General features: G+C 31.7%; 1 protein-coding gene across 2 annotated transcripts; it reads right to left on the bottom strand.

Moving 5' to 3' along the window:
* Window positions 1-2,188: 2,188 nt before the first annotated feature.
* Window positions 2,189-10,556, bottom strand: LOC139491643 (CUE domain-containing protein 2-B-like). 2 transcript variants are annotated; one of them, XM_071279430.1, is made up of 8 exons: window positions 10,438-10,556; window positions 9,156-9,299; window positions 8,208-8,266; window positions 7,320-7,438; window positions 6,200-6,379; window positions 5,171-5,238; window positions 3,573-3,633; window positions 2,189-2,474 (listed from the first exon to the last, which is right to left on the bottom strand). In XM_071279430.1, exons 1-8 carry the CDS (start codon window positions 10,515-10,517, stop codon window positions 2,328-2,330), a joined length of 858 nt encoding a protein of 285 aa, XP_071135531.1. In that variant the 5' UTR covers window positions 10,518-10,556; the 3' UTR covers window positions 2,189-2,327. The 2 variants fall into 2 exon arrangements, with proteins under 2 accessions (XP_071135531.1, XP_071135532.1); XM_071279431.1 differs by having other exon boundaries at window positions 7,392-7,438.
* Window positions 10,557-16,515: the final 5,959 nt, after the last annotated feature.

Here is a 16,515-nt window from a genome sequence, read left to right as displayed (position 1 = left end):
GGTGTTGACAAACAATAACCAGTGACTCACAAATTGCTAATTACTCAAACACTCTATTTTTGCAAGTACTATAAATTGAACACATCTTCCTCACTATTTTACTATATATAGTAACATGAAACTATAAATGACTTTTGACTTTTTTTCAATGCTAAGTTATTTAAAATGAATATGCATGTACATGTATCTGAATGAGTGAATAATCATAACACTTTCACAAAATAAGGAACACACGCTGGCCTTACATCTTATAAATACCATTAAAGATAGTAATAATTATGTTTTACAAGCTAAAGATAGTATCTTTTACAAACAAGTGAAAAATGACATTTATTCATTTTTAACAATTTTTGATTATTCTTCAAAGTTTTTAGCTGCCTTATTCTTTTCAGCAGTACATTTTTTCCGGTTTAAACAAATCAAATATGTCGTCAATGAAAATATGAATTAAAAGGATGAAAGATAATTTTTCAGTGAAAAAGTTGTGTAAATTTACGATGATTAAGAAATGGGAAATAACTCTGTTTTTACAGTGGCTGATAGAACTTCAATGATGAAATATATTTACAAGTTGTCATGGCATATTAATTTGTTTTTGACCTATTAATTTTGTTTTTGTCAGTCTTAAAAATGTATTGTAATAATTCAAGCCTACCCAATCAATAAAAAATAAATTTATGAATAACAATGACGTGTCCTCAGTACACAAATGCCCCACTCGCACTTTCATTTTCTATGTTCAGTGGACCATGACATTGGGATAAAAACTCTAATTTGGCATTAAAATTAGAAAGATCATATCATAGGGAACATGTTTTCTAAGTTTGAAGTTGATTGGACTTCAACTTCATCAAAAACTACCTTGACCAAAAACTTTAACCTGAAGCGGGACAGACGGATGAACGGATGAACGGACGGACGGACTAACAGACCAGAAAACATAATGCTCCTCTACTATCGTAGGTGGGGCATAAAAATAATGGATTTGGTACGCTTTGAAACATTTTTTTAATGAATAAGAAAATTACCTGCTTTAGACTTGAGTATTAACCACCTCTAAAAAAATATTGAAAGTTGGACTCAAATCGCACAGTAGTATGTTGATGAAATGTTATACATGAAATATGGAAATGTGAAATTGCATCTAACTATTGTGATTTTGTTACTAATATTTTTAGTGTATTCAGTGGAAGGAATTGAAACAGTAATTTGAATAACAAAATGGAATTTAGATAAAAAATATTTATTTTCTAAACTGTAATGACTTGTTTTTTGTAAAAACATGAATTCAAATATGCAGAAGACTACAATTTTTCTTATTCCCATAAAAGAGATAAAAACAACATACACCATGACTTTCATTTACAAAACAAGAATGTTTCCCGGTACACGGATGCCCCATCCGCACTATCATTTTCTATGTTCAGTGGACCGCAAAAATAGGAGAAAATCTCTACTTAGGCATTAAAATTAGAAAGATCATATCATAGGGAACATGTGTACTAAGTTTCAAGATTATTGGACTTCAACTTCATCAAAAACTACCTTGACCAAAAACTTTAACCAGAAGTGGGACAGACGGACGAACAGATGGATGCACAGACCAGAAAACATAAATGGGGGATTAAAATTGGAAGGAAAATATGTTACACCCTTACATACTGCAGATGCGTACACAAAAATTAAAAACAAATCAACCATCATGACAACTTCTGGATGGAACGTAAATAACTAAATACTTAAATAGTTTACAATGAGGCAAATATATTAAAATATTGACAATTTCCATCAATAATAATTGTTCTTAGCAAAAAATGCCAAAACCACCAATTCCAACTCTTTTAAATATATAATCCTGAGATTCACATGATTTAAATATTGTCTGTGTGGCAAACATTTTGAATATTGTAAGATTTCAGATGTCAACAGTTTTTGAAAAATTTTGTTATAAGGGAGATAATCAAGACATTTTTCCAACTTTCCAAGGCTTTTGGCCTGTCAAATGCACAGAAGCAGTTTAGTCTTTATATCAATTTTCTATTATAATGATTATGCAAGTTTGCAAAATAAAATCTGAATAGTTATAAAATTTATAAATTAAAAAGACATCTCACATTCAAAACCAACAAACATTTTTGAAATTTATTGACAGTTACTAGATTGTCTATACCTCACTGAAGTTGGCACTTAGAATAAGAATATAAAATAGTGAAAAATGTTTCTGACATAGACAAAAATTATTAATATGTTACTTTTGTTCAAAACTTGCAAGCAAGTCTGGCAGTGGATTTGAATTACAGATTAATGTCTTCGAACTGGTTTTCTTTTTAATGAAATCTGTATTTTCTGGCAGGTTTGAGGTTGATATAAGTTTTCTTCATTTCTTCTGAATTTTCCTTCTTTATCTCTGTAAACTTTTCCCCTTTTGTGCTGACAACTTTATTGTCCAAATATCGTACAAGTTTCTTTGATTCCTGTAAATCAAAAATATAAATAAATATAGATAAATAGTTTACTGGTATAAGATAACTGGTATTAAGAGAGCTCAGCTCTTTGTACGATATGAAATGAATTGCTCTACAATTAAAAACGTTGCAAGCAATGTCATGCATAGTTAACTTAACCTCACTTTAACAAATATTTCCATGACATCGAGAACAACAAAAATCCAAAGCACTTAGTAATATCAAACCAGAAGTGGCTGATCGACAGCTTTGTAAATCACTTAATTGTACAGCTTAACATTACTAAGTTTCAAATTAGATATTCAACCTATCTAAATGCAGAATGTGAATTATTCCATTTGGAAAACAAGATGCATGCTCAGTGGGAAATTTGTTTGCACCTGCCCTAAATCAGGAATCTGATGTTCAGTGGTTGTCGTTTGTTGATGTGGTTCATAAATGTTTCTTGTTTTTTATGTAGATTAGACCGTTGGTTTTCCCATATGAAAAGGTTTACACTACAGTAGTTATTTTTTGGGGCACTTTATAGCTTGCTGTGCAGTGTGAGCAAAGACTCAGTGTTTAAGACCTTACTTTGACCTATAATGGTTTACTTTTATAAATTGTGACTTGGATGGAGAGTTGTCTCATTGGCACTGATATCACATCTTCTTATATCTATATATTAATATAAAAAACATTTAGTATTTTCAAACAAGAATTTACTATCCAACTGATCCGAGAAGCAATTCAAAACCAAATATAGAATCTTTCATTACTACAGAAACTGAGTAACATGTAATGAAAGTTATAGACCAAACATAAAATCTTTCCAAGACTCTGGTGCAGACAAGACATAAATTGCAGATGACAATGCTTATTCCATAACTTTTGTATACAGTAATATTGTAAATATATCTGTTCACAGTTACATGGATTGAACATCTCCAAATAAATCATATCTTTTTCTTATTTTTTATCTGCACATCTTGTATTTATTTGTGTGTTGTTTGTTTGCTGTCATATTGGGTTATTACTCATTTTGTTTTCCATTTATGTTTCATGAATTCCTGTCACAATGATAAATAAACAAGATAAGCTTAAAAATTAACTTATAAATAATCTCACCTGTTTTTGAAAAGTTGGAGTATGTGTTTTCTTGTCAGTATCTGTGTCAACATATGAAAACCTGCAAATACAACAGAGAACAATGGATTCCAAGATTTTGTTAATTATATTATAAGTAAATGAAAAAAAAATAATTATGTGTTTGTTCTTACATTCAAGGCTTAAGATTCTAATTGGTTCTGTACAACTGACATTCTGTTGATAGAGAAAAGAGTGAGTAGTGTACTGAAATTTGGAAGTCTCTAAACTGTTGATCCCAATGGGTTTTAGCGCTCTGAGTTGGAGGATCCAATAATCCTCTCTCTTACTCCTATAGGTCTGACGTGGGGTCATTAGGATCGTTCCAGTGGACTTGGATGATTTCGAAAGACATGTGGTGAATATTGTGCCCAGTCTGGTTGAAATGTTTACCAGTGGGTTCAGATGACTTATTTTTGACATATCGGAGATGTTTGCCGAGTCAAGCTTTAAAAGGAAGTTTGCTTTTACCAACATATTGTTGTTTACAAGACTTGCATGTAATCATGTAAATGATATTTGGTGTGTTGCAGTCCCCAATATAGTTTTTTCTATATTTGCATTTTGTGAATGACTGGTAAAAAACCTTTGGAAATTGATCCAAGGACAATAGCTACATTCGTCGTTGCTGCATTTGAACAGCTTGTTTAATGTACTAATACCTGATGTCAGCGGTGTGATGGGCAAATATTGGAATGCCGCTCTAACTAGAATATCTTTGAGGTTTTTATTTCTTTTGTAGGTAAAGACAGGTTGTTAACTAAAAATCTGTTTGGTTGTTTCTATTATCTGCAACAGCAGCCAAGAAGTGTCAATAATCTGTCTTAGATTTGGACTGGCTTTTGTATAGCTCAACACTAGTGGAATTGTTGTCATATTTTTGGTGTCTCTGAAGAAGATCCTTTACAGGACCGAAACTGTTCAGGCTTATTATTATCAGGGGTATTGTTGAGTTAGTAACGGCATATATTTTCCAATATTTTTGACATTTTGTTGATACTGCAGCTAAAATTGTGTGTGTATCAATATAAAAAAAGAGATTCACACAAAACTGTACGTATGTAAATACATACATATCTATAGTTGAATTTATTAATGGTATACATTTTTTAATCTATTGTTTGCTTATTTGTAGGAAATAAATTTTAAATCTATTTTCTGCATTTTGTCATCGAAAAATTCAGAAACATTGTCTTGTTAAAGGTTCTGTAGAACAACTTATTTAATCAGAGGGCCCGATTTACATAAAAACAAGATCCCAGTTTGACATATTTGGCTTATTTTTCTAATTACCAAGCAGCCAAAATAATTAAATTGTTGAAATAAACAGATTACTGTTCTTTATCCCTTTGGTTGCTTTTATTAAATCAGAGTCCAAAAATTGATATGGTATGAGTGATTTGAATTCAACAACTTCTAGGAAAGTAAAAAAAAAACAACTCAAGATGTCCAAATGACATGAGCATTAGATTTGAGTACAAAATGTATCTCCAAAATTCCAATCATACTTTTAAACTTGTGAAACCATCAGATGACATTAATAATAAACAAGCTGTAATTTTATTTCATATGCAAATTACCTGTTAATGATATGACTCTTGACTTTATTGTCATCAAGCACCATGTTTTTCTTTTTCTTACTGTAATTCTATATATAAAAGGTCATCATTATTACAAATATAGAATTAAGGAGATGTTGTATGATTGTCAAGATAATTGATGTATAAGTAAGCAACTATAGGTAACTGTAGGCTTGTCAAAAATGAAGAATAAATGTGCTAGTAAGCATTAAGAGTTAAGATTGCTTTCATTTTGCAGTGGGAAGTAAAATTAAAAGTTGCATTGTAAAAACATTGGTTGCAGTTGATATATATATACAAATGTATATACAAAGGAAGACAACTCCAATTTTACAGATTACTTTAACAATGACAACATTGATTTTTAAGAACAGGTATTGTATCACTGCACCTTACACAAGTTATGTTATTTTCTTGTCATGTATAACATCATTTTGTAACTTGAATATCCTAGCATATATTTAATTGATAAAATTCTAGAAATGTGTATGGATAAGGATGTTTTAAATTATATGATCAATGCACTATATTTTGTGTATCTCAACAGGCGTGATAAACCTTGGAAGAATTATTAATCAAGTTAGTTCCATATGGTTTTGATCTTTACACAAAATCCATACCATAGAGTCAGCTATAAAAAGGCATGATAAGAAACGTGAAATAATTCAAACTAGACTAATGGCATGTAATTTATAACAATTCAATTTACTAAAAAAATATGACAGACATGAACCAAGGACAACAATAGTATACTTGTCTCCTGATTTGGGACAGACATATAAAGGATATATGGTGTGGTTAGACTTGTTATTGAGCGCTAATCCTCTCCCAACCCAGGACAGCACAACATATTGATATTTTTAGCAACCATTCCAAAAAATTCACAGTACATAATTTACACAATATACTATCATAGGTCCCCAAATGTCTACCCTATAATCAATCATAGTGCATTGTCATCACTGAATTATTTGAATTCTGCCCAACCCTTCCCATAATTCCCTCCAAACATCATGTCACATGACTTACAGATGATACTATAGTATCTCCAATCTCCTGTCTGTGTATTATTAATTGTGCTGCACTGTCAGGGTCACCATTACTAAGTGCCAGACAATGGGAGATTTCCAAAGAACAGGCTGTGGGGAACATTTCCAACAACATAGTGACTAGCTCTGGATCATCTTCTGTGTCTCCTGGAATTGATTCCTACAGATAAACAAAATATTACTTATCTATATAAACAATCTCGTTTGAAAAATAATCTGATAATATGTGATCAATCTCAAATTCAATTAATATCTTATCAAACTTTTTTTGCTCTCATGAAAAAAAAATCACAAATAGTTATTCAAATACAGCATTAATATGGAGTTCACAACATGTATTAATGCAGTGATTCAATGTTTTTGTGTGTCTTATTCTATTTACTTAAAATCTTAAGGTTTGGTTTTTATGATATATATATATATATATATATATATATATATATATATATATCTGTTGTTTTTGTCATTCTAAATTTTGGCTAAAAGAATTTTAGGTCAATGCTAGTCCTGAAAGTGTCCAGAACTTTATCAAATTTTTAAAACTTTTTTGATGCAATTACTTTCAATTTGTATTTTGGTAAAAATTTATATCTGTACCTTGATATACTTTTTGACATTTAAAATCAGAAAGATGAACATAAACTATAAGATTTGTAGAAATAAATAAAGACCACTCGTTTCTTTCAATAGATTTTGGTACAACATAAATCAAGTTGTAGTTATTTTCATCAGCCATAATTTCATGAATATAGAGGGGTGAAATGGTTGTTTTTCTTATTTAACTTACCAAACTAAAAAATGTGTTGAAACACAGTATTGATTTATATACATCTTTTTGAAAGTCTAGATGTCATTTAGACACATAGAACTTTGGTTTGTGAAAGAATTTGTGTATGTTGACCTCTTCCATGGAAATGATTCATCCATTAAAAGCTTTCAAAACTTGCCAAAATAAATATCAGAAATTCTCAAGATCAGTAGTTCTTCAGTATTCACATTCATATTATAGAAACATTCTCAGTTTAATTACTAAAACCACAGACTAACTTTGTGAAATTATTATAAGTACTGAAAAGTAGTATAATTTTTCTATTTTTTACCACATTGCCATTGACTTCTGTACTAAATGTATCTATCTGAGGTAATGCTGTAGCTCCTATAATATCACTTACAGGATCACTTGGTTCTAATGTGTTGTCTTTTGGAATGTTAGTACTATCTGCAAGACAAAAGATAATTGGTTGAATATAGTGTGATTTTTACCAAAGTTCAGAGGCTCGTTTTACAAAAATAAATATTAATAAATATGGTAAAAACAAAAATGTTCATACCTTACCAGTAATTTCTTTCTTTTAGGACTTTTGTAGATATCAAATGCAATACAATTTGTCTTCATATGGCATATACAAAAAGGATAGGACAAAACTCTATTTTATACCACAGTGGACTCTTTTTTTCAACAGTTGAAACCTATATGACTTATCTGTTTGTCCTTTTTGAACAATAAAATATGTTAAAGCTAACCACAGTGGACTCCACTTAATGGCATTTCTATTATTTTGCTAATTTATCATATAATAAGATATCAAAAGACCAAAAAACATTTCCTTTTACTTCATTTATTGTCATGAGAAAAGATTGTGTTTTTTTGTTGTTGTTGTCTAAACGCCACTTTTAAGCACTGCTTTTGGGCTATTTTCATGACGGCCAGTTTTATTAGTGGAGGAAGCCGGAGTGCCCTGGAGAAAACCAGACCTAAGATAGGAAAACTGACAAACTAGTCAATTAACTTTATTAGATTTGAAGTTGAGTGCACTGGCGGGATTAAAACTCACAATCTCAGTATTGACTTTGGTAGTGATTACAGTAGTACTTACTTAGACCATTGAGGTCCCTCATGGGAAAAGTGTTCTTCTTTAATATAACTTGATAAAATTCATGAAACTTTTGTAAATGAGATATATTATATTAAATTATATGAAGATTACCTCCCTTTTCCTTTACTAGTTCTGTAGACAAGGAAAACATCCACTCACAAACTTCTACACTGTAAAATAAAGTACCAGTAAATCAAAATTTAAAATTCCAACAGAAACAATTCTAATTTCATTAAAATATTATTTAAAAAAAAAATTTGATATGTGGTAAGACTGCCAGTGAGACTACTACCCATCACCAGAGACATAAAAATGAGGAAGTCTAGGTCACCTAAAGGAAATTTTATGTTTCACATTCTTGAACTGTAACACCAAAAAGATGCATCCAAAGAGCAAGTTTTTACTTAAAATTTCTTTTCTTTTCCTATAGGCAGTCCATGATTGATTGACTGTAGTTTGCTTAAAGTCCTATGTATTTATTTGAAACATTTATAATTCAAGAAAAAACAAGCTTAACTGTGGGAACCTTCTCTAATATAATACCCCTGCTAAAATGTATTACACAGAACAGATGATAGAGTTTGATTTAATACTAACTCATAAGGTGCTAGTTATTATCTCCCTTTTTTTTTAAATGCAGTTACCATGTCAGGAATTGTTTTTCATTTGTTTTGTTGATCCATAGCATTCAGTTTTTGTCAGTTTTTATGGAATCCCTTTTTTTGAATAATTATACTTTTTTATAATCTCATTATGATCTGAGACAGAGTTATAGTCCTTTGCTTTTTGTTGTCTACAAATAGAGTCCCATGTGTGGACAATGTATTTTTTCATACACCTTCCAAATTCATTCTGTATATTTCAAGCATAAAATAGTAAGAAGAGATAAGCTAATAGACTTTCTATAATTTTGTTTTAATTTGTAACAAAAGTAATATACTACACCGTAAAAATCTTTTTTGAATAGATCATATGTGATTTTTTGAATTTGCATTTTATGTCTAAAACAACTGTGATCTTTGGCCTCAATGTGCTTTTCATTATTTCCCTTGATAATACCTGTCAATATTACAGAATCCAGGAATGTATGCATCTATCATCTCTGTAAACTGGTCCACATCTATATTCTCCTCAGCATTCTGGTCATCTCCTAAGTCCTCCAAGATACTGACAACATAACTCAACACTATCTCATCAACAGCCCTAAATGAAAAAAAAAAAAGGTACCAGTAAACATCAATTTTGCCTAGTGGGAGGGTCTTTAAAATTACTAAAAATTTACAAACAAAGTGACAAACAGTATAAATAACATAATTCAATTTGAAATAACAATGAACAACTAATCAACTGCATTTCAATAAATCAATGATGTCAAAGGAGTAGGTTCAGTAAGACCCCTTTTTGGCCCCAAAATATAGCAGTTTTACAAAATTGTGAAAATGAAATCTTTTAGCTATTTACTGGAAAGTAGAATGCTTCTGCTACATAAATATGGGCTGTTTTTGACAATACAATGCACATATATCGGGTACTAGCATCATTAAGTCATGATAAATTACTGAAATTCTCACAATTTTAGCATTTTAGTTAAATTTTAGACGGTTTTCGTCTTAAATGAAAGTGGCCGCATTCGTGTTCATTCATAATATTGTAATGCAAGTTGTATTTCATGATAATACAAAACATATATGAAGGTTGAGGATGAACACGGATGCGGCCACTTTCATTTTTGACAAAAACCATGTGGAAAGTGACGTTTTTTGGCATATTTGATAGATTTTTCATATTTAAGCTTGAAAAGTGTTTAAAAAGTGTTCAAAGTCTTTCATTTGATGAACAAGAAATTTGAGACCAAAATCGACTCTTACCTTTAACATACCTAAAATTTATACTGCAAAAGGTTAACTTTTTATTTTTCACGGAAGGATATTTGGAGGCTGTGTCAGGCTATAATATTTATCATTCATAAAACAATTTGAACTCCCGATTTCTATTATGTAATCGAAATCTTGAATGTTGTTCTATCTAATCAAGGTGGTTGAAAAATCAGATCGTTGCATCTAATTATGATCAGTTATCAGTCCAGTGAGTTTGAAACACCTGTACAGTTTTGTCACTTGTCACTTCACATTATAAGATAATAAAAAATTCACACGTAGCAGGATGCATTGTGGCTATGATAAACACATGGCGGCCGAATTTCATGCGTAACGGTACCGCAATGCATGAATAGCCGAGGGAAAACACTGCATGATAATAAGACTTTGAATTTTGCTAGGTCTGAAGCACATGGCAATGCTTATTCAGTCAAGACATTCAAAATCCAAGTACCCATACTTACTCAATACTATCGTGTAAATCATGCTTCTTCAGAAACTTTGACATGCAATCTTTTACCAGTGATTCTCTGTCTGTAGCCATCCAGTCATCAGTGTAACTTGTTAGATAAATGGAAAATTCAACCTGGAAGAAAATAACCTATAATTAACTTATGTGAGCATGATGGAGGTCTGGATAAATAATGAAATGATACTGGACAGTCTTCTTTAGTACATATAAAACACAGCTGTATTTTTCATATTTGGTTCAATTTCTGTAGTTTTGTCATCTTTATTAAAGACAATCGTATAATGGTAATACTAATATATGTCATTTTTAAAGGTTATTCCATATATTACAGTTCATTCAAAATTTGAACCAGTTGTACCTTTTTTGTTAAAATGTTCAGCTGGTCAGAAATTTAAACAAACTGCTGTCATTCCAGTTATGTTATCAAATTTTGCAAAGTAATCAAATGAAGTTTATTCATCTTTTAGACCCTGTAACTGTATCGTATGCCCATTACATGATTGAACAATTGAACTGGATAGAAAATGAAAATAAGGTGTAGATTGTTGCCTTGGATATTGATCCTGATAATGATCATTATGATATAACCATGATCAAATGATGATGCAAGCATTGCTGAAACAATGACTGAACTGTTAGTCAGGGGTACTATACTTGTACAAGTAATCTTTATTTGATTTTCTCAAAAATTAACTTGTATTTATAAAAAATTTTGTTACAATTTGACAAAATTTCTCCAGATTTAAGATGTAAATTAAACATGCCATTTACAATTTTTCTCAGGTTAGCTCATAATTTTTAGCTCACCTGGCCCAAAGGGCCAAGTGAGCTTTTCTCATCACTTGGCGTCCGGCGTCCGTCGTCGTCCGTCGTCGTCCTGCGTCCGGCATTAACTTTTACAAAAATCTTCTCCTCTGAAACTACTAGGCCAAATTTAACCAAACTTGGCCACAATCATCATTGGGGTATCTAGTTTAAAAATTGTGTCCGGTGACCCCGCCAACTAACCAAGATGGCCGCCATGGCTATAAATAGAACATAGGGGTAAAATGCAGTTTTTGGCTTATAACTCAAAAACCAAAGCATTTAGGGCAAATCTGACATGGGGTAATATTGTTAATCAAGTTGAGATCTATCTGCCCTGAAATTTTCAGATGAATCTGACATTCCGTTGTTAGGTTGCTGCCCCTGAATTGGTAAATTTAAGGAAATTTTGTTGTTTTTGGTTATTATCTTGAATATTATTTCAGATAGAGATAAACTGTAAAAAGCAATAATGTTCAGCAAAGTAAGATCTACAAATAAGTCAACATGACCAAAATGATCAGTTGACCACTTTAGGAGTTATTGCCCTTTATAGTCAATTTTTAACCATTTTTCGTAAATCTTAGTAATCTTTTAGAAAAATCTTCTCCTCTGAAACTGCTGGGCCAAATTATTTGAAACTTGGCCACAATCATCATCGGGGTATCTAGTTTAAAAATTGTGTCCGGTGACCCCGCCAACTAACCAAAATGACCGCCATGGCTATAAATAGAACATAGGGGTAAAATGCAGTTTTTGGCTTATAACTCAAAAACCAAAGCATTTAGAGCAAATCTGACATGGGTAAAATTGTTAATCAGGTGAAGATCTATCTGCCCTGAAATTTTCAGATGAATTGGACAACCTGTTTTTGGGTTGCGGCCCCTGAATTTGTAATTTTAAGGAAATTTTGCTGTTTTTGGTTATTATATTGAATATTATTATAGATATAGGTAAACTGTAAACAGCAATAATGTTCAGCAAGGTCAGATTTACAAATAAGTCAACATGACCAAAATGGTCAGTTGACCTCTTTAGGAGTTATTGCCCTTTAAAGTCAATTTTTAACCATTTTTCGTAAATTTTATATTTCTTTTACTTAAATCTTCTTCTCTGAAACTGCTGTGCCAAATTGATCCAAACTTGGCCACAATCATCTTTGGGGTTTCTTGTTTAAAAAATGTGTCCGGTGACCTGGCCATCAAACCAAGATGGTCGCCACGTCTAAAAATAGAACATAGGGGTAAAATGCAGTTTTTGGCTTATAACTCAAAAACCAAATAATTTAGAGAAAATCTGACATGAAGTAAAATTGTTAATCAGGTCAAGATCTATCTGCCCTAAAATTTCTAGATGAATTGGACAACCTGTTTTTGGGTTGCGGCCCCTGAATTGGTAATTTTAAGGAAATTTTGCAGTTTTTGGTTATTATCTTGAATATTATTATAGATATAGGTAAACTGTAAACAGCAATAATGTTCAGCAAAGTAAGATCTACAAATAAGTCAACATGAACGAAATGGTCAATTGACCCCTGTAGGAGTTATTGACCTTTGTAGTCAATTTTCAATCTGCTTCCTTTGTTTAATATTCACATAGACCAAGGTGAGCGACACAGGCTCTTTAGAGCCTCTAGTTTTATTAGTGTTCAATGTTTCATCTCAGAAAACTGATGGGCAATGATCTTGAACATTTGCGCAAAACCTTAAGAAATTGATCTTGTCGTCGCTGGGCTTCTAAAATGTTGTAAATTACAAATTTTTCAAGAAAAAAATTTCTCACAAACAGGCTTTGAAAATTTTGGCAAAATGCATGCTTCCAAAATGTCGTATGTGAACCAGAACATTTTTGTAAATAGCAGTGAAAAAAAAACGTTGACATTTCTGGATTATCCATGAACTTAAATTATTTTCACAGAAATAATGAAATGTACAATTATTTTGTTCCCAAAGCCATTCTACAACGATTTTCAAGTTTTCATACCACATTTTGGAAGCAAACTTTACAAACAACTGACATTGGCAATTTTGTAATATGTCTTATTTCACACATTTTGATTGGTCTAACTGTATGTTATTTTGTGATACTATAGATTTCTTCCCGCCCAGATCATTGGTGTCGAAAGGTATTTTTAGCCAAAAAAGTCATATACGACATTTTAGAAGCCCAGCGACGTTGTACATCTAAATTAGCAGTGTTCTGAAGATATTTACAGACAAATGATATTTTCATTTTTCATGAAATAACACTTTAATAAATGATAAGTAAAGACATCTTCAAAAGACAGACAATGCAAAATTCTGTTAGAGAGCAAAGAAGTCCTAAGAATTCAAGAAAAGAATTTAGGAAGACTCTTTAACTTGCATAAATAAAAAAAATCTGGATATCTAACATTTTGTCTAATACTTGTCTTAGGGTGTTATTACAGCTTCTCTACATCTCTTTAACCCTTTCCTCCATGGAATTTTTTTTCTCACATACTTGATTCGCATAGGATTTTTTCAATAAAAAATAATCATCAGGTTTAAAGTGTTAAGGGAGCTACCATTTAATTTTTATGGGGGGGGGGGCTAGGATGAAATTTGAAAAAAATAGGCAGGACAGGAGTTTTGAGTAAAAAAAAAGGCAGGATGAGACACTTACAAAAAAAAAAAGTCAGGACGACAATTTAGGTAAAAAGTCAGGATAAACTAAAAAAAAAAAGGCAGGACAGAGATTACAGTTAAAAAAAAGCAGGACAAAATTTTTTCATCCTAGCCCCCCCCCCATAAAAATCAAATGGTAGCTCCCTAATGCATTGTGAAAACGAATATTTCATCAATGAAATTCAAGTCAGATATTCTTATGAATGTCCTTTTCATATTGGATACAAATTTTTTTAAGTCTAATGCAGACATTTTGTAGTAAAAGCGTTTCAACTGAGGTACTACACAGGCGTCAAAAGGCGTCATTATGGAGGAAAGGGGGTGGCGTCAAAAAGCGTCATTATGGAGGAAAGGGTTATAAAGCCTTTGCTCAGACATATATCATAATGTATTTCAATTCATTGTAAAAAATGATGATCAGAGCTTGTAATGAGGCACTGCACAAGATTCCAAGTAATTTCCAAGTGTCTCATTTACTCTCATATAATAAGTTACATGCCTGTAATAACTATGAACTACGCCTTGTTTTTACAGCTTAGTTTTCCCTTAAAGGCCTTGTCTCATTGATTTAACATGGTTGATCAAAATTGTATTATTGGAATTAGAAAATTATTTATCAAGATAATATATTAAGCTACTGCGCGAAGTTTCAAGACTTCCCAAGTGCCCACTAAAGATAAAATACTTTTGATATACTTAACTAATAACAAACATACATTGTATATGTATGTTACTACAGATTAAGGGAAAAAAGAGTAGATACATGTAACTCATGAAAGTGTCTGTAATAACGCATGCATGTTATTTTCTCTGATAACTTGTTTAAGTTACACCATTGACTGATTAGAATACTGCTGTACTATACGGGACTCCTATACAAGCAAAAACATACTCACTAGAAAAAGTACAGAGACGAGCGGCAAGGTATGCATGTAACAGACATCACAATACCAGCAGTGTGTCTGAGATGCTAGACACAATGAATTGGCAAACATTACAAGAACGCCAGCAAAGAACAAGGCTCACAATGTTCCACAAAATTACAAACGAAAATATTGCCATTCCATCGCTAATATATTACAAAAGAGCCAGTCCATCATATCCATCACAAGATATACATGTACGCCAATACAGACATGACGGATAAATTCAATGTTACAAAGATAGCTACAAATTTTCTTTCTATTGTCAGACAATTAAAATAAGACTGGAAAAAATTATCCTAAAAAAAACACCACCACAGAAACCATCAAGGGTGCACGATGTGCTCCTTGATACTTATCCACACCTGAAGTAATTAGACAATCATGTTTATATCTTAAATTCATGAAATTTAAAATAGAAATAAAAAATGAAATATTAGAAAAACGAAATAAAAACGAAAAATCTAAAAACAAACAAAAATTGTAAAAATTAATAATAAAACAAACATATTAAAAATTTGACCATCTATGTTATTTATGTTTTAACCTCTTGCTGCCAAAGGGACACATATCATATGTCCACACCGACTGTGCCAAAAGGACACATATGTCCATAGCTGTGGAACCGTAGCTCTTAGGTCTTTATTTTATTTTTGACTATTTGCGGTCCGCAAAATCAAAAAAAAAAAAAGGACCATAAGAGTTCCGCAGCTAATATGTCCACACCAAATGTGCTGCAAGGACACATATGTCCATGTTTTAATTTATGCAAGCTTCTCATCATTGCTGTACCTCTTTTAAAATAAAAGACCAAAAATTAATGGTCATTACTGCATGACATCATATATCGACTGACGTCATACACCTTATCGCTATTTGTCCGCCATTGCTGGAAATCACACAGGTTCCCGTAAAATTTTGACGTCATAAAACAAAATGTCTGACGCCACAATGGAAAAGTGATTGTTGTTGACGTCAAAAGTTCAAGCGGACGGGTCAGCCGGGAATAGCGATAAGGTGTATTGTTTGGCATGTCATGTCACAAATGTCGAGCAGTCATATTTTCTTGCATATGAAATGCAACTCTGAGAAACATCTGAAAGCAAGAGGGTTAAGTTAGTGGCGAACACACACTTCCTGGATAAGTTTTACTCAGCAGTTTTGAGTTCATTTCCAGTATTTTACAGATCTACTAATATAGACTCTTCAATTTCATGATCAAACTCCGGAGAACAAATGCCTGTGTTTTTTCTGCGTGTTTTAGTGGGAAGTTCACAATCTATATTGCATATATTTACAACACACAAAAGACTATTTGAACTTATTTGAAAGTACCGCAAACTTGTATTAATTGCTGTAGAGCTTATTATTTCTGGCCATCAAATTCAAACTTCATTGTCTGTTCCGAAGAATACAAGCCGTTCCGGTATACCATTTGATTCTAGCTAAATTTATATTCTGGGTTACTGGGATGCTTGAATACAGAACAAAAATAAATTACATATTAATATTCACACTATTTTTAATGAATATTGAAGATAGAAATATCATTAAAACAATAATCACAAGTATATATGCACACTTTAATTATAACTGTTATCATTCTACTCTTTTTGGATAAACAAAAATTGCTGCTGTTGTTGTTGTAAATCTCCTGGATGATCATGATCACGATCGACACTTCCTATTTGACAAACC

The sequence above is a fragment of the Mytilus edulis genome, chromosome 10 (assembly GCF_963676685.1).
Source record: "Mytilus edulis chromosome 10, xbMytEdul2.2, whole genome shotgun sequence".
NCBI lineage: Eukaryota > Metazoa > Mollusca > Bivalvia > Mytilida > Mytilidae > Mytilus > Mytilus edulis.
This window is presented reverse-complemented; position numbering and strand designations above follow the sequence as displayed.

Bases quoted from the DNA above. Each gene is read 5' to 3' on its own strand.
- LOC139491643 (XM_071279430.1), bottom strand. From the start codon at position 10,517: ATGGCTACAGACAGAGAATCACTGGTAAAAGATTGCATGTCAAAGTTT. The intron at 9,300-10,437 runs GTAAGTATGGGT...TTTTTCATTTAG, and splicing joins GATTTACACGATAGTATTGA to GGCTGTTGATGAGATAGTGT. The intron at 7,439-8,207 runs GTAATCTTCATA...TTTGTCTTGCAG, and splicing joins ACTAGTAAAGGAAAAGGGAG to ATAGTACTAACATTCCAAAA.